The sequence below is a fragment of the Nyctereutes procyonoides genome, unplaced genomic scaffold (genome assembly GCF_905146905.1).
Source record: "Nyctereutes procyonoides isolate TBG_1078 unplaced genomic scaffold, NYPRO_anot_genome, whole genome shotgun sequence".
Lineage (NCBI taxonomy): Eukaryota > Metazoa > Chordata > Mammalia > Carnivora > Canidae > Nyctereutes > Nyctereutes procyonoides.
This window is the reverse complement of record NW_026575024.1, coordinates 44,841,528-44,859,786: the sequence shown is the minus strand read 5'-3', so window position 1 is coordinate 44,859,786 and position 18,259 is coordinate 44,841,528. Positions and strand designations below refer to the sequence as shown.

The following is an 18,259-nucleotide window of genomic DNA, read 5'->3' as shown; positions in this document are numbered from 1 at the left end:
TTAGTTAAGAATTTTATAGATAGGAAAATTTGCTCAAACGATATGGAAGTATAACAGAATTAGCATTGGGTTATTTAGCTGAGACACTACCAGGTGTTGGAGATGACACACACATTGCTTGGAAAAACAGTGAGTGGGGCTCAGAAGACTTCAGCTTTAAATCAGCTCAACAAAACAATGACAGGGAAAAATGCACCTGATGCCCAGGACTTAATAATAGAGGTGCTGAAACATTTGAGTGTTGTCAGCATGTCCCCAAGCATATATCCCATAATATCCCCCAGTTTTTCAGAGAATTGTATCAAGCAAAAACAACTTCACAATAATTGTAGACAATTTGGGACTCATGTTGGTGCTGTTCTGACAATGGGGTAAATACTGTAAAAATCACAAAATGGAGCTTTTAAGTTTATCTAAGACAAATACTGCTCTAGATTATAAACAGATTTTTGTGCGTCTGTCTCATAGTGTGTCTTCTCTGTGTGACCATCTCCCCCCATGTGAACATCTCTCCTCTTCAGTATGACCATCTCTTGCCAACACTTACTTCCTTTTTCTTTTTACTATAGCCATCCTAGTGGGTATGAAGTGGTATCTCATTATAGCTCTGATTTGCATTTCCCTAATGATTAATGATATAAATCTTTCCATGTCAATGGTGTTACTTCTGGATTACCAGTTTTATTCCATTGACCTATTTATCTGTCCTTACACAAGTACTATGCTGTCCTTGTCACTGCTGATTTATAGTATGTTTTCAAGTTGCAAAGTATGAAGTCCTTCAACTTTTTTTTTATTCCCAAGATTGTTCTGGCTATTTGGAGTCTCTTGAATTTCCTAAGAATTTTTCCACTTTTGCAAAAGATGCCATTGGGATTTGAGAGCATTGCATTAAATGTGTACACTGCTTTGGGGAGTGCTGCCATTTTTAACTATATTAAGTCTCCAAACCATGAACACACATGTCTTTCCATTTATTTAGTTCTGCTTTAATTTCTTTCAGAAATATTTTGAGGTTTTCAGTGTACAAATCTTACACTCCTGTTTAAATTATTCCCAAGTATCTTATTCTTTTTGATGCTATTATACATATAATTGTTTTCTTAATTCCACTCTTCAATTTTTCCTTGCTAATTTAGACAACTGATGATTATGTGTTGTATCCTATAGCGTCACTGAATTCATTTATTAGCTCTAACATTTTGTGGATTCTTTCAGATTTTCTACATATAAGATTATGGCATCTCAGAATATAGTTTTACTTCTTCCTTTCCAACATGGATGCCTTTTGTTTCTTTTTCCTGCCTAATTGCTCTGGCTAGAACTTCCAGTACAATGTTGAAGGTAAGTGGTGAAGGCGGGCATCTTTGTCTTGTTCCAGATCTCAGATCAAAAGCTTTCAGTCTTTCACTGAGTGTAATATTAGCTGTAGGCTTTTCATAAATATCCTTTATCAGGTTGGGGCAGTTCCCTTTTATTCCTAGGATTTTTAGTGTGTGTGTGTGTGTGTGTGTGTGTGTGTGTGTGTGCGTGTGTTACCATTAAAAATGTTTGATTTAGTCAAATACGTTTCCCGTATCAATGGAGATAACAGCATTTTTTCCTCCCTTCATTCTATTAATGTGGTATATTACACTGGTTTATTTTTATATGGTAAACCACTCTTAAATTCCTGGGGTAAATCTCACTTGAACATGGTGTAAAATTCTTTTGATATACTGCTGGATTTAGTTGGCCAATATTCTGTCGAATAATATTTTTGCGTCTAAATTCATAAGGGATATTGGTCTAGTTCTCTTCTCTTTTGATGTCTTTGGCTTTGGTATCATGGTAACACTGGCCTCAAAGAATGGGCTGGAAAGTGCTCCTTTCCCTTCTATTTCTTTGAGAAGTTAGAGAAGGATTACTGTTAATTCTTCTTTAAATGTTTGATAGAATTTGCCAGCAAAGCCATCTGGTCTTGAGCTTTTCTTTGTTATGAGGTTTTTGATTGCTAAGTCAATACCTTTACTTTTCAGGGTTTTGTTTTTTTTTTATTTCTTCTTGCATCAGTTTTGTAGTTTGTGTATTCCTAGAGATTTGTCCATTTCATCCAGGTTATCTAGTTGGGTGGCATACAGTCATTCACAGTATTCTCTTATAATCGTTTCGTTATTTCTATAAGATCAGTGGAAATGTTCCCACTTTCATTTCTTCTTTCTTTTTCTTTAAGAGAGGGAGAGAGAAGGGAAAGGCAGAGGGAGAGGGATAGGAGAATCTTAAGCAGGCTCCATGCCCAATGCAGAGCCCAACTAGGAGCTTGATCTCACGACCTGAACTGAAATCAAGAGTCAGACACTTAACGGACTGAGCCACCCAGGCACCCCTCCGACTTTCATTTCTGATTTTAGCAATTAGAGTCCTTATCCTTAGTCTAGCTAAAGGTTTGTTAATTTTGTTGATCTTTTCAAAGAATTATCTTTTGGTTTCACCAATTTTCTCTGCTGGTTTTCTACTCCCTATTTCATTTATCTCTACTCAAATTTTTATAATTTCCTTCCTTCTGCTAGTATCATATTTAGTATAATTTCCTTAGGGTATAAAATCAGGTTAGTGATTTGAGATACTTCCTTTTTATAACTGTAGGCATTTACAGCTATGAATTCCCCTCTGAAAACTGCTTAAGCTATATCCCATTACTTTTGGTATGTTGTAGTTTTGTTTTCATTTGTTTCTAGTATTTCTAATATATATCATTTGATTTCTTCTTTAAAATCAAAGAAGTTGCTTAAGAGTCTGTGTTTAACGTCTACAGTTTTGTGAATTTTTTCCTTCTGTTTTTGATTTCTAGTTTTATTCCATTGCAGTTGGAGAATATACTTTGTATGATTTAAATCTTTTAAAAATTTATTAACACTTGGTGGCCCAACATATGGCCTCTCTTGGAGAATGTTTCATGTACACTTAAGAACAAAGTGCATTCTGCTGTTGTTGAGTAGAGTTTTTTGTGTGTATCTGTTAGGTGTATTTGGTTTATAGCATTAAGTCCCCTATTTCGGGATCCCTGAGTGGCGCAGCGGTCTGGCGCCTGCCTTTGGCCCAGGGCATGATCCTGGAGACCCGGGATCGAATCCCACGTCGGGCTCCCGGTGCATGGAGCCTGCTTCTCCCTCTGCCTGTGTATCTGCCTCTCTCACTCTCTCTGTGACTATCATAAATAAATAAAAATTAAAAAAAAATAAAAAAGTCCCCTATTTCTTTACTGATTTTCTCTCTGGTTGTTCTATCCATTATTGAAGGTGAGATACTGAATTCCCCAGCTTTTTAGAACTACTCTTCTTTTAGTTCTATCATCTTTTGAGATATATATATATATATATATATATATATATATATATAGTTCTGTTGTTAGGTGCATATATGTTTATTTATATTTTTAAAGACTTCATTTTATTTTAAAGATTTTATTTATTTATTCATGAGAGACACAGAGAGAGAGGCAGAGACATAGGCAAAGGGAGAACCCACAGGGAGCCTGATGCAGGACTTGATCCCAGGACCCCGGGATCATGACCTGAGCCAAAGGCAGACAGGCACTCAAGCACTGAGCCACCCAGGTGCCCCTGCATATATGTTTATAATTACTATCCTTTTGAAGAATAATCTTGACTATACAAAATTACACTTTGGTCTGTGACTCTTTGGCTTAAGCCAAAGCTAAATGCAATGCTAGTGGATTTATAACCTGTTCTCTTTACTTCCACAAAAGGACTTGTGAGGTATTACAATGAGCTTGTTTTAAAATAAATGATACATAGATTTGAGATGACTCATAATAACAGTCAAAGGTAATAGTCTTTTTTTCCTTTCTCTTCATGTGGAGGGAGAGTTATAGGATATCATAGTTAATGGGACTGGACTGCTGTACTTTCCTATAGACAAGTTAGAAAGTGAAATGAAATGGGTTATATCATCTCAATATCTGAGAAAAAGAATTACCATTATTCTTTAGTGAAAGCTATCTTCATTTTCCTATTGCCAGACTCTTAAATGAACTCCTGTATATCTACCTATATGAGTACTGCTTCCACCGCAGCAGGTCTCCACCAGTGTTACTTGAGGGAGGGGGGGTGGACAGCACTTACTGGGAGCTGTTCTTCTGTGCTGTTTACTTGTACACATTCCCTCCTTCAGTCCTCCCACTGCTCTCTGAGATGGAAACAGGTAGCCCATGGCTCCACAAGGATCTGAGTTGCAGGCAGACACCACTGCATGCACCACTTCGTCCTCTGACCTTTCCTTCTTGACAAATGTAATTGCAGAAAGCAGAGCAAGACTCCAGTGGAGGCTTTTCTTCCAGAAATTTCACTTTCTGGAAATCTAAAAAGCTATGAGAATGGTGGGGGAGCCACCACACTAAGGAGTGTGTCTTCCACAAATGTTCATGGTCACTTCTGGTCTACTGAAAGGACCTGTAGTCCACCTGACTTCATACTTAACAAACTGACCCAGAGAAAATGTCTGGGGTTTTTTTTTTTTTTAAGATTTTATTTATTTATTCATGAGAGACACAGAGAGAAGCAGAGACCAAGGCAGAGGGAGAAGCAGGCTCCCTGTGGGAAGCTTGATGTGGGACTCGATCCCAGGACCCTAGGATCATGACTTGAGCCAAAGGCAGACGCTCAACCACTGAGCCACCCAGGTGTCCCCAAATGTTTGTTATGGATAAAAGGTTGAGGCTATCTTGGTGAGGGCCATGAAAAGTGACTATTGTTGGGTTTGGTAGTTTACTTGGAAGAGTGAGGAAAGCTTCCCCTTTAAGCTTGATGCTAAACCCCCTTGGTTCTGTGCAAAATATTAACTGAGGAGCTCAATTCTGGAGTTTTGAAGGGTTTAGGCAGAGAGTTTTGATGAGATAACTGGAGAACAAATGAGTCTTTACTACGGTGTAGTCATAAGCTGCAGAACATAGTCTGAGAGGAAGAGAGGGACCTAAGGAATAGAGTGAAATTCAGTAGCACCAGGCTTACAACTCAGGTTCATAATTCAACCTGAGCTGACTCCCTTACAGATTTAGCATAAAGTGCAGGGACCCATTTGATCTGTCGCATTTATTCAAATTTTAGTGACTTTAGCAGTGGATGACCTTTGTATGGTCACAGTATCCTCTGCCTCCCTCATGTACATTTACCTGCCTGCTTCCTATCTGTGTGGATCCTAAAGACAACTGAGTTTGGCTTATATTTTAAACCTATTTCCCCCCAATCTGAATCTGCTTTGGATTCATATAACTATTTACATTTCCCATCTTGGACTCCAGGCATAAAACCAAAAAGGAGACGGACAATGTAGGGAAGATACTAAATCACACAGTTTAGTCCATGTGGCTCAGGGCCTATGTGCCTGGCTTTGGAATGAGAGACCCTTGAGTTTAAAGCTTTCTGGTCATAGGCTGTGTAACCAATGGCAGGTCCTTTAAAATCTCTCAGCTCTTTAGCCTTCTTGTTGGTAAAGTCAAAACTATGATTGTAGTGTGTCCTGGAGGGTTCCTGTTCTGGTTGAGCCAAGTAGTGCATGCAGTAGGGACTTGGCACATGATCTGCAGCTGTGCTGCCCTATGGTGGCCTACACCATGCGAACCTTTGACAGGTCTGGGTGCTCTCAAGTGGAAGTGGTAAGAGTCACAGGACTTGCCCATTTAGACAGTAAAACCTGGTGACACTAAGCTGTGCCCCAGCCCTTGTCTGACTGGGGCAAGGGAGAATCTAGGATGGATATCTGACCACTTTTTGAGCATAGATGTTAACTTTCCACAACTCTGATACAGACTCTAGTGTTGAAAAAAATAATTTAATTTAAAATTCACAAATATTTCACTATTTACATTGCAGAGTCACATTCCCTCTTGAACGTGGAGACTTTGGGAAATGTAGCCTAACTTCCAATTAGTCTCACTTTGAGAAAGAAATTTTGGTTATTAAAGAGGTGTTTTTGGATACTTATTGTCTTCCCTTTACATTTTTATAAAACATACGCACACACACACATTTAGTGAATGGCTGGCAAGTATGGGCAGAAACTAAAGGAATGCAATGTTCATTCTTGAAAACAAGTAGATAAAACTCAGATCCAGTTTCCAGTCAAGTCTGCCTGTTACCTGATAATGAAAATTCAGTTATGTGTAACAAGGAAAAAGAAACCTGCCTCTTATAAAAGGATTTAAATAATCCACTTTTCCTGAAATATTGTTGTCTATGTTCGCAGAGTTCATAGCTTGTTTATAGGCAGTATAGTTGGTTTTAAAAGTAGAACCAAAAGGGCGAATGAAAAGTCGAAATGATCAACAACTAAAAACTGCTTGTAATTTGCAAGGGATAACTCACATATCTATTAATCACTCTTACCTCCTTGGAGGTCAAGATCTGGCGTAACTCTTTCCTGAGATCAATAAAACGATCGTGAAAGAGGGCCATGCACCATGGCTCCATGAAGTAGCTAGGGAGGAAAGAAAAGATTCAGTTAGCTGGAAACCCTCTCATTACCACTAATAAAGTATTTACCTGCTTTTTTGCCTTTATAAATTACAGCTCTGGCCCCTTTGCAATCGTTTGCTCATAAAATGCCTCGTGGAACAGCCTGGTCAATCAATTTTTTAAATGGATGTTCCTGATGTAAGGCCAGGTTCCATAATTACATTTAAAGTGGTTTAATTCAGAGCTGAGGCAAGACCCAGTGAAGAATCCTGATTTTATCAGAATTTAAAAGCCTGAAGACTTGTAAAGAACGGTGTCTCCATTATCTGCCCTCATTTGAGAAAAACAGATTGCAGGATTAACTGAACTGCTGCATAAACAAATTACATTTGGGTAGACAATAACACAAATGTTGTTCATCATTAAGGTTTCTGGATTAATAATGACCAGAAAAACAGGCCACCTCAGTGTTGCAACATGGTCTCCATACAATTGCACTGATGCTTAATTGAATCTCTTTTTAGGAGAGCAGCTCTTTTGGTGTTTATATTGGCTAACTTTTCACTGAAAACTGTTTGAATAAATGCTTTCTTACATGGAGAACAATATGGTCCTCCTGTATTTACAGATGATCACTGGAAAATCTGATGCATCCTAGGAGAACCAAGAGCATTTATTGGTATTTTAACTCTTATTTTATTTTAATGCCAAATGTCTTGGAACCAGAAACATCACTTCTTCGGTGCTGGAGACACGCTGATCATGTGGGTTTCGCTCTTCTCCGGATGAGTTTGTCGTTCCCATTACTGCTAATGGATGCCATGTGTGTGCACAGGGGAAGAAAAACTGGTGCCCACGTGCAGACGAGCACCTTCTGTTTTCCCAAACGTAATTCTTAGGGAAGGAGGTGACGAGTCCCAGGGACCACTGAGGCCTTAAAGGACAAGTGTAATGACAAGATTCTGTGCTACAATCAGCACGGCATTCAATGTATCAGTTATTACCTATCACCTATTTGCTGGACGAGAATATGACCGAATTTCATGCTTAGTTACCTCCTTTGTTGTTATTCATTCAACTCTTAATTCCACTAATATTTACTGAACATCCATTATGTGCTCAGCACTGTTCCGGGTCTGGGGGTGGAAAACACTAGGAATCAAAACAGACAAGCATCCCTGCCACTGTGAAACTGATAAACGATAAATAAGTAAACATACGGTGCGTTGGGTAATGAGAACTGCTTTTGAGAAAACACAAGTCAGGCAAAGATGGGGGCCGCCAAAGGAAGGCTCAAGCAGGGGAGGGAGCAAGAGAGCCATGGAGATCTGGGGAAGTGCCCTCCAGAGAGAGGGAACAGCAGATGCAAACACCTGGAAGCAGGAATACCTGCACAGAGCACCTGGGGATGCGGAGTGGAGATAAGAGCAGAAGTGGGACAGGGCAACCTCAGGAAGGTGATGGGTGGGACATGCTCCTAGAAGCAGGAGTCCAGTCAGGACTGTTGTGTACAGTAGTCCTCTCCCCACCCCCCGCACCTCCTGTAGCCTAGATTTCGCTTTCCATGGTTTCAGTGGTTTCAGTTACCCCACAGTCAATTGTGGTCTGGAAGCAGGTGATCTTCCTCCTGACATATGGTCAGAAGGCCAGTAGTAGCCTCACACTATGTCACAGTGCCCATGTCATTCATCTTGCGTCATCTCATCCTGTGGGCATCTCATATCATCACAAGAAGAAGGATGAGTATAGTATGATATTTTGACAGAAACCATATGCACATAACTTTTATTAAGTATATGGCTACAATTGTTCTATTTTCTTATTAGTCATTGTTGTTAATCTTTTACTCTGCCTAACTTACAAATTAAACTTTATTGTAGGTATGTCTGCATAAGAAAACACAGTATATATAAAGGCTCGGTACTACCCGTGGTTTGCAGCATCTACTTGGGGTCTTGGAAGATATTTCCCTCAGGTAAGGTCGGGGGGACTACTGTAGTCACTCCATGGCCATCTAGTACAGCACTTGCAAGCAACAGGCATCTTATAGATCTTCACGAATGAAAGAACGCACATTGCACTTGTGTATACTGCCTGGCCCTGACTGGTCTTTCCTTAAAATAGAATAAATTTCTGCTAAATAAGTAGGTGACAAAACTCTACAAAGTGTCCCAAGATGCACAGCATTATGAAAAGAGAGCCTCATTGGGAAGAGTGGGAAGGCCATATGTGAAACCAGGATTTCAGGATGGTCTTGTTGAGCCCCCCAGCAAACAAAGCTGAGGGTATCAGAAGGGCACTTGTGCTAGAGGAAATCTGCTCGCCTCTGGAATTATTCAAGGCCACCTAATCCTTAGTGAAAGGAGCTGAGTTGATGGGCATTCTGTATGGGGTTCTGGGCCCCTACAACCCTGGCCAACATCCAACAGCCATCTAATTCCTGGAGCAAAGGCACCAGTGGCCATCTTGGCAGGGATGGGCACAGTGGGGCGATGTTTTGACACATCTCCTCAAAGCATAGCTTCGTGGACAAAAACATCAATTATACCCTCTATCTAGGCTATATGTTTATTTATTTAGGTATTTATTTATTGTTTTCTAGGCTATATGTTTATTTATTTATTTATTTATTTATTTATTTATTTATTTTTGTTTAATTAGAGAACATGGGGTGGGGGCGGAAGGGGCAGAGGGAGAGGGAGAAAATCTCAGGCAGACTCCTCACTGAGCGTGGATCCTGACACAGGGCTTGATTCAAGGACCCTGAGATCACAACGTGAGCTGAAACCAAGAGTGCGAGGCTTTACCAACTGAGCCACTCAGGCGCTCACCAACGGGCCCTTTTAAATTTGTGGGTACTTTTGGTCAGTTGCTGAGCTCTTTGCTGTGTGTTTCCATAGCACCATCAGGGGTTCCCAAGCTCTTGGTTTCAGGGATCTACAGCCACATCCTTCTAGGTGCCACATCTTCTATCTTTCTGCCTTCCTCACCCCAGCACGGCCCTGCTCTCACAACCCAGGCACGGTTCAGGCAGTCTTAACTACCTGTCCTCCTCATCATCTGCTTTACAGAGGGAATTTTGGGGAACCCCATTCCCTGAGGTCACAACCTGCCCACCCCCAACTCTGGCCCACTATTGAATGCCTAGATTCCCTTTGCCTCTGTCCACAAAGCCAAGCACTGATGGCTGGAGAAGCATGTGACCCTTAATGTTCTGAGAATACAGTTGCTAAGCCCTTCTGCACAGTGCCTGCCGGCAAGCAGGAGGAAAGGTGTGGATTAGGGTGGAGTAGCATAAAGAAGTTGGATGTTTTTACAAATTTCTTCTTTTGCTGCCTTTGCAACTCCCCATGCATCTCATGCCAGTGTCCAGCAGAAAGGGCACCTGGCTATTTGATGCCCTTTCTTCTCATCACAGTACACTGAACAGCTTGCAGACCAGTGATGTGGGAGACCTGAAATCTTATTTCTCTCACACTTCCTAACACTGTCTCTTATGGGAAAACGTTTTGGGACCCTCATCCAGAAGGTGACAATATCTGTAGCAAACCATTTGTTACCTATACTCCTGGAATTCGTCTGTGGCAGCCATTTTTACTCATAAAAGAGAAAAGTTTATAGAATTCAATTCAGATGTTTCTTGTCTCTCAAGAAAGAACTCCCAGGTTCCATTAAAGTGAAGTGTATAATGAAAAGAGATACCTTAGAAGCTAAACCAAGAAGTTGACTTCCAAAGGCTCCTTGTCAATTTTAGTGCAGCCTCAGAGGCAGCCCCTATAGGGGTGACCGACACCGGCATCATGAAATGCTAACCCTCCCAGAGGAGGGGAGAGCTGGTGCACTGCCCAGAGGAGCGTGTGGGTGCCTACCCTGTCTGGAGAGTGGCTTCTGCACAATATCAGATTCCTCGGAGCCTGCCACCCAGATTGCCTCTTTAGAGGCATAAAGTGACACCCTTTGCCAAGGGTAAAACAACAACTTCAGACTCAGGTCAGTCTCTGAACAGGAGTCCCCACTGGAAGGTCATACATTGCAATTGCACCTCTCACCAGGTGGCATATAGAACTGAATGGGATTTCAGAAGAAGATGACCAGCACATAATCTGCAGTTTCCAAGACTCTCTCCGTCTGCTCTGTTTAAATTAGGATTCAGGTCAGGCTCTTGAGTCGGGGTGGATATAATTAGCCACAACTCCATTGTCAGATGAAGTAGCTGCTATTTTGTAGGGCAGGCGTTAGATATAAGGTGCTTTAGATAGTGGTGAAAAGGAATGGGTCCTTTTGACTAAGAGGAAAAAACATACTAAAAAATCTACCCAGAGAAGAATCTCATTTGCAAGGTTCTTCCCCAGTTCTTAGAGAAACTTCTTATTTTGGTAGTGATTTTTAAGGCGTCACCAGATGACCTCAGAGTGGCCACTATGATGAGGACACCCATTCTTTGTTCATGCTCCGGGCTGTAGTCCTTGGTCATTTACCACCCATAAGCCCTATGTAGCTCTGTCCCTGTCGGTAATTCACTTCCACCCTCCCCCAGACCTTGTTTGCTTCTGGCAAATTACCTTTTTTTTTTTTTAATTAAAGAAGATTTTATTTTTAGAGCAGATTTAGATGTACAGAAAAAAATCAGAGCAGAAATAGAGTTCCCGTACACTTGCTCCCACCGCTCTGTTTCTCCTGTTAACGTCTTGCATTATTGGTAAGGCACATTTGTTACAGCTGATGAACCAATATCAATACATTATTCTTAACTAAGGTCCACATTTTACACTGGGGTTCATTTGTCATGTTGCACATTCTGTGGGTTTGACAACTGCATCATGTCACACGTCCTCTACTGCAGCATCATACAGAACAGTTTCATTGCCCTAAGAATCCCCTGTGCTCCGCTTTGTCCCTCCTTCCCTCTGAACTGTGTGCCAATTAACACTTTAGGAAATTGACATAGAAAAAAAAAAGGAAACTGACAGAGAAAATGGGGCTGTGTAACAATTTTATAAAAAAATTTCCAGTATTTCCTTCAGAAGTAGAGTAATAGTCTCCCATCACAGAACACGATGCCCCTCAAACTTGCCAGTCACCCCTCACACAGATGGCTGTGTGGCTTGAGGCTTTGGTTTTTTAAAGTGTTGGATGTGGGCATCAGTTTAGGATGAAAACCATTCGGATTTCTATTTTCTATAACGTGCAGGGAGCTAGACCTTTTAGGGGACATTTTTTAATGGAGGCATTATAATCTACTTGCTAAAAATCCATATGCTCTGTGACCAAACCAAACCAAAGCAAGCACACGTGGAATGCTGGAGTGAGGTTTGCTCCCTGAGAATTTCCAAACCCAATCTGCTGTGGTCGAAGGTTGCTGGGAATCTTAATTCGCAAACCCTAATCCGACAAGGCCAATCATGGCTGAGAGCAGCCCAATGGCAGTGGGTCTCTTACTCACTGTGGGCTCTGGGTCCTCACAGCATCAGGCACAGCCTGGTCCCTAGGAGATTGAAGGAGCAGGTGGGAGCAGAGGTCCAACTCCAGCCGTCCTCCCTCCTCTCGACGGAGAGCTTCTGCACCAGCTCATAGCTCCCAGTTTGAGTAAGAGGGGGTTTAGAGAGGCATGGATCCCCATGGGCATCCTTTAAGTCACCCTAGACACATGGCAGGCTTCATTATTCAAATTAGAAAAGCTGTGAATTTAACCAAACTCATTTTGCAATTGGTAAGAACACAGAGTCAAACAAAGGTGATCTCTGTTTGCTTAAGGATGTTGGAAGGAAGTTTTGCTTTATGAGAAGAGTTAGGTCTAGTTTTCTCCCACAAACTGAATGGCTCCTGTGCCTTCGCTTCTTTCCTTCTCCAGAGAAAGGAAAGGAGCATCTGGAATCCTTGCCAAGGCTGTGGTCACATCGCCACTGACTGCCCCAAGTGCTATGGATACTCAGTATTAGGGATAAGCTTTCAGGAAACATGTATTTCCATGAATACTGAAATTTTTTGAGAGAGAGAGTGAGACAGTGAGAGTGAGTGGGGGGGAAGGGACATAGAGAGAGAGAGAGAGAGAGAGAGAGAGAATCTCAAGCAGGTCCCATGCCCAGCTCAGAGCCTGATGTGGGCCTCGATCCTATGAGCCTGAGATCATGACCTCAGCCAAAATCAAGAGTCAGCTGCTTAACCGACTGAGCCATCCAGAAACCCCTGAATATTGGACTTTTACAAACAAGAAAATACTAACTTCTTTCCCAATTTATGTTCAAAAAAGGAAGACTAACTAGAGCCACGTTAACTAGGTAACATTCATAGCTGGTTGCCTAGAAATCTTCAGGAGCAAATATCAGGTAAGAACACAGCAACAAGGTGACTTGTCAGTGGCTGTGTGGATCTGGCTGTGAACATCACACAAATCATTTCTACACAGCCGTGAGAAAAAGTTTACACAAATTATCCAGGGCCCCAACAGAAGACACTATTGTCTCTTTTCATCTTGCCAATGGCTGGCCCTAAGTCCTTTGTGGGGACTTAAATTCTCCATCACTTTTGCAAATGATACTCTTTTCTCAGAATCCCTGGGAAATGTCGACTTGTGGAACTCTATTAGCCATTCCTGGTCGATATGGCTCAATCATTAAGCAATTGATCAGACTTGTCCAGAGTTCATCCAAATCTGGTCAATCAGCCAATTTTATCGACAAAATCACATAAGCTAGGTGGGGATCTGATAACTAGCTTAGCCCATTGGCCACACTGAAGGCTGAGAAAAGCAACTCCGCCGACACGCTGGAGGAAGTCCCATTCACTGGCCTTAGGAGAAAGTCCCGTGTGTCTAAGGGAAAAGAATACAGTGGGCAAAGGTTGTGGGTCTTTCAAGTCCTGGATCTTAACTGCAAGGCAAGGCCTCCCTGGAGGGCGGGGAGGAGAGGAGAGAGGCCGAAGAGTTGGGCTGCACTCCCTGCCCGCTGAGGGTCACCTGGAAATGGCTCAGCTACGCAAGAGTTAGAGGAAAGGAGGCAGGTGGGCAGAGAAGAAATGCATACCTTTTCCCGAGATCTTTCTTCTTTTTAAATGAAAATCATTGTAATTTTATCCTGGAGTGATAATAGTTTTTGCTTTTACACTTGTTATGGGGGTGCCTGGGTGGCTCAGTCGGTTGAGCATCTGCCTTCGGCTTATGGTCCCAGGGTCCAGGAATCAAGCCCCGCGCGGGGCTCCCTGCTCAGTGTGTTTGTGTGTGGGGGGGCTGCTTCTCCCTTTGCTCCTCCCCCTGCTTGTTCTCCTTCTTTCTCTCTCTCAAATAAATAAAATCTTTAGACTGGTTAAGAGGATCCCCAGCTACCACTCACACCTGCACAGAGGTCTGCTCCCCTAAGGGTTGCCTTTTCTCCCAGAACAGGGGAACCATACAGGGTGGGGCAGTGGGGGGCTGCAGGCTTTCCTGGGGAGTGAAGTTCTCACTTCAAAGAAGTCTCTTCTTTGACAGCATCTTAGGTTCAAGAGGGGAGGACAGACACCTCCCACAGTACCTGCTTGTAGGTCATGCCCACAGCGAGTCTCAGCCTGTGGTATCCATGGGCTGGAGCATGGCTGGTGGGACGTGTCTCTTGCATTTACAGTCCAAGAATGCAAAAAGTGACAGATGTCAGGGTATGTCATCAAGGATGTGCCCAGACACCTTTGGGGCTAGGATGACCTACAGATGTGGCTGCTTGGGACTGAGCAAGATTTGGAAATTTGATCTGGGGCATTTCCTTAAAAGAAATAATATTTGGCAATGCTGAGTCCTCGTAGTCATGTGGTAGCCATGAGCTCACTCGATGCCGCCCATGGCTTGTCACTGTCATTAGCAGCCTGGCTGGTGTCATTCACCTGTGGGCTACAGAAGGCATGCGGCTGTGCAAAGCCTAGCAAAGGGGTCTGGGTGAGATGGAGGCAGGTCTGCAAACAGGTTTTCGGAAGCCACTCGCCCTGTGTCTCCTTCTCCATCCTGGTATGGGTGCTAAGAACACATGCTATGTCCTAGCTTCCTTTCTTCTTCCATCCTTCTGCCCATCTGTCCATCCATCCATCCATCCATCCATCCATCCATCCCTCTACCCGCCCACCTAGCCAGCCATGCACCCATCTGTCCATCCTAGCAGGTCCAAGGAGGCCTTTCAAAACCCTGTTTCTTTATTTCTAGCACCTGTTTTGCTCTGGTTCTCTGTTCTCTGCTGACTCAACCACCCCTCACAGAATACACATTTCTTCCCCTCTGTGCTCCCATGAGGACTTTTCTCTCCTTTCTTTTCTCTGACCTCAGTGTCTTTCAGGGCTCCTGACCTCCATGGCTATAAAATGGGAAGGAAGGGGTCATTCTTGGCCATTAATCAATCACAACCAGATACTTTTTGGACACCGAGGAAACCACTGTGCAAGTGTGGTCCCCTCCCCAGAAGCACACCCTGCAGGAGAGGGAATAGTGTTGGGGAAACTGAGGCATGTGCAGGCCACAGAGGGGCACATTGTGGGAGGGCAAGACTGGAGGGGGCTTCAGCAGGAGTGAGGTTGCCCAGTTTGCTTGTACTCAGGTCTTTGTCACTGCATCTCTAGGTTCACTTCTCTTTGGCTACTGTTCACCAAGCTTCCAGCACTTGGGAACCCATAAATTTTCCAGGGACATTACCCATTACTTCAAAAACTTTCCTTAGATTGATTAGTCTTTTAAAAAATCCCCAGAAATAACTACTTCTTCCTCGTCCTAAGCCATGATATCTGCCAAATCACAGATTTGATGTGCTTGTATACTTTTCCTAATTCTTATTAAAATTATTCCATAATTAGTAAGGAATATGGTCTACTGCCTAAGGTCACACCACCTGGCAGGTGCTTATTACAGTCTTGGGCAAGTCCTTTTTCATGACAGCTTGATGGTGAGGTGTGTTGTGTTCATCCAGGGACAGTAACCCACAGACACTGTGCTAAATAGTTTCTGTGCATTATCTCACTTCATCCTAATTCCAATCCTCTAAAGTGGTACTTGCCAGCCCATTGTCCAGATGAAGAAATGGATTCAGAAAGGCCACACAGCTTGCCCATGGTCATACAGGGATGAGCTGGGTCTTAACCATAATTCTGCTTGATCTCAAGGTTCATGCTCTGAACAACTGCACAACCCAGTCTCATTTCCCTATGCTCATTCCTGAGCATTTCTAGCAACTTTCTGAATCACCCCCATTTCCTCAGTATCTCCTGCATTAGCTAAGATTAAGTTTGATTACAGTTGTAAAAATTGTTTAAGTATTTTTTTCCCACACAAAAAAAGGCTAGGTGGAGTGTCCAGGATGGGTAGGGTCATTCCACAGACTTCAGAGCATAGTACTATCCAGAGGGCATTGGGCCTCGTGGGGCAAAATGGCTACTGAGCTCCAGTTATCACATACATGTTCTTAGATGGATAAAGAGAAAAAGAGGGCCCTTTCCCTCTCTTTTAGGGACGGTTCCTAGAAATCTCATATAGCACTTCTATTTATGTCTTACTGATCAAAGTTTGGTCATATGGCTTCCTGGGCTACAGGGGAGGCTGGGAATCATTGTCCTTTATTTTAAGCATAATGTATCATGCTATAAATCAGGATCCTGTTTCTGAAGAGGAATAAGAGAATGGAGGCTCTGTCTTCTAAAATAGCCCAAAGACCCTGTAGCATCTATGTTGAGCAAAATTCTTTTCATACAGTTACATTCATGAAAATTGGGAGAATGTGTTTTGTTAATGTTCCTGGGACCAGAATGTATCTATCACTCTAGATTCAATCCAGTCCCCAAATTAAACAATCTGGAAAAAATCCCACACAAAACGTTTTCCGTACGTAACTGTCACCTCCAAGCCCATGGGAGAGCCCTGCTGCCCTGCACGTCCCCAGCTAGCCCATGGAGGCTGAAAGGCAGAGAACAGGCAATGATTTGTGTTTGTGCTGGAAGATTGTATTGTCATTTTATTCTGCCCATGGAAGAAAGTGGATTCATGCATTTCAATACAATTTTTAAAAAATAATAATAGGAACAAATAAGTATTTCCAGTTAACCCTAGGTTTGCTCAGAAATTAAATTACACATTTCTGGGGCAGCAGAGTTTACTCAGGGATGCCACGTATTACAGGGGCAGCCAGAAACAAATAAACAAGCCCTGAAGTCTGAAATGGAAGTCTGATTATGAATATTTCCCTCCCAAGTTGAGTTTGCTAGAAGCTCTATGTGGTCAATTTCCTGCTTTGAGGCATTTCTGGAAAGGTAAGGTTGATGATTTTGAAAGCAAAACCAACTAGTCATTCGACAACCAGTCATAATTGTCACTTGCTAAAGATCGGTGATGATCTTGCTGTCACAGTCTGGAACTGGCCCCAACCAATAATGGGGGTTTACTGCTCTAAGGAAAAATGGTTTACGACGCACTAGCACTAGAACCAAGACTCTAGTCTTGGGCAGAAGTGGCTTGGGAACTGCCTCCATCTTACTGCTCTGGGCTCAGGGATGCACGGGGTGATGGGCACCAAGCTACCCGGAGGCACCCTAGAGCCAGATGCCAGATCCGCCTAAAGCCTGGTGTCTATGGTCCGGGAAGCCTTTGTCGGGCTGCGGGGGGGTCGGAGGGCTGGGGGGACTCGGAGGCTGCCACTGGCTGCAGGCCTCTAGCACGGCCTGGACTCACTTGTCCGTGAGTTGGACACATGCAGAACTGCCTCCAGAGGGAGATCCTGATCAGCCCACGGGCCCTGGCACCCCCACACTGACTTGGGGAGGCCATGCTCTCTCTCAGGCACAAATCTTCTGAGGCTTTATTCACAGTGTCTTAAAGAACACTGATTCTTGGAGCACATTTATCCTGAATAAGTAAGTGTCAGCACCCAGGTGGGGCTGAGGACAGAGCACAGACTTCCTGCCTCCCTGGCCCCTAGGGTCCTGGTTTTCAGAAATAACTGTTCATACGGGATCATCTGAAAGGTCTGTCTGCTGTCCATTTGTTTCTCTGAATCCTGGACACTTAGACCAGGAGAAGCTGCTTCACCTGAGAGAACAGAATACATCTATCTTGTGACCCTCACAAATCCAACCACTGATGCTACTTCCTTCTCTATTTTGACCTTGATGGAACTCAAAGACAAGGCTGTGAATTTTCTAGATAAAGACCTGTGCCCAGATACCCAGCCTTTGCATACAGCTCAGCCTCTCACACGGCTGTCCTGCCCTTCATTTCCCATTTACCCAAGCCTTTCTCTTTTGATCCCAGCTGTACCGCTTGTTACTAATGCAATCTCGAGCTAGTTAGCTTTGACTTCTCCCAGCTTCAGCCTTTATAGCTGTAAAATGGGGAGAACAGTGGTCCTTACCTCAAAGACTTACTATCAGGACATAATGAGACAGTCCAGGAATAAGGTTGCCTTTATGACCGGCACAGGGGAAGGGCTCTATATGTCTTGCGTTGCTTTGATGGTGATGATGATGATTGTTCTTATGTCTTTTTTTAAAATTATTTTATTTATTTATTCATGAAAGACACACAGAGAGAGGCTGAGACATAGGCCAAGGGAGAAGCAGGCTCCCTGCGGGGACCCCGATGCAGGACTCAATCCCAGGACTCCAGGATCACGCCCTGAGCCGGAAGCAGATGCTCAACCACTGAGCCACCCAGGTGCCCCATTCTTGATTATATTTTATAGTGTACATTTGTGTAAGCTACCTCCGATCTTTTGTTATGAATTAGAGGTGAAATGATTAAGATAAGCACTTTGTTGTTTAATTGGAAGACAGTCTTTCTTTGGCACAACTCTGCAATTTTTTGTCCATGG

At 43.1% G+C, this 18,259-nt stretch overlaps 1 protein-coding gene across 1 annotated transcript in view; it reads right to left on the bottom strand.

Moving 5' to 3' along the window:
* Positions 1–18,259, bottom strand: part of CFAP61 (cilia and flagella associated protein 61) — a 277,336-nt gene that overhangs the window by 1,888 nt on the left and 257,189 nt on the right. The window contains exon 26 of the mRNA XM_055306706.1: positions 6,384–6,474. Coding sequence (XP_055162681.1) covers positions 6,384–6,474 — 91 coding nt within the window. The remainder of the gene's footprint in view (positions 1–6,383; positions 6,475–18,259) is intronic.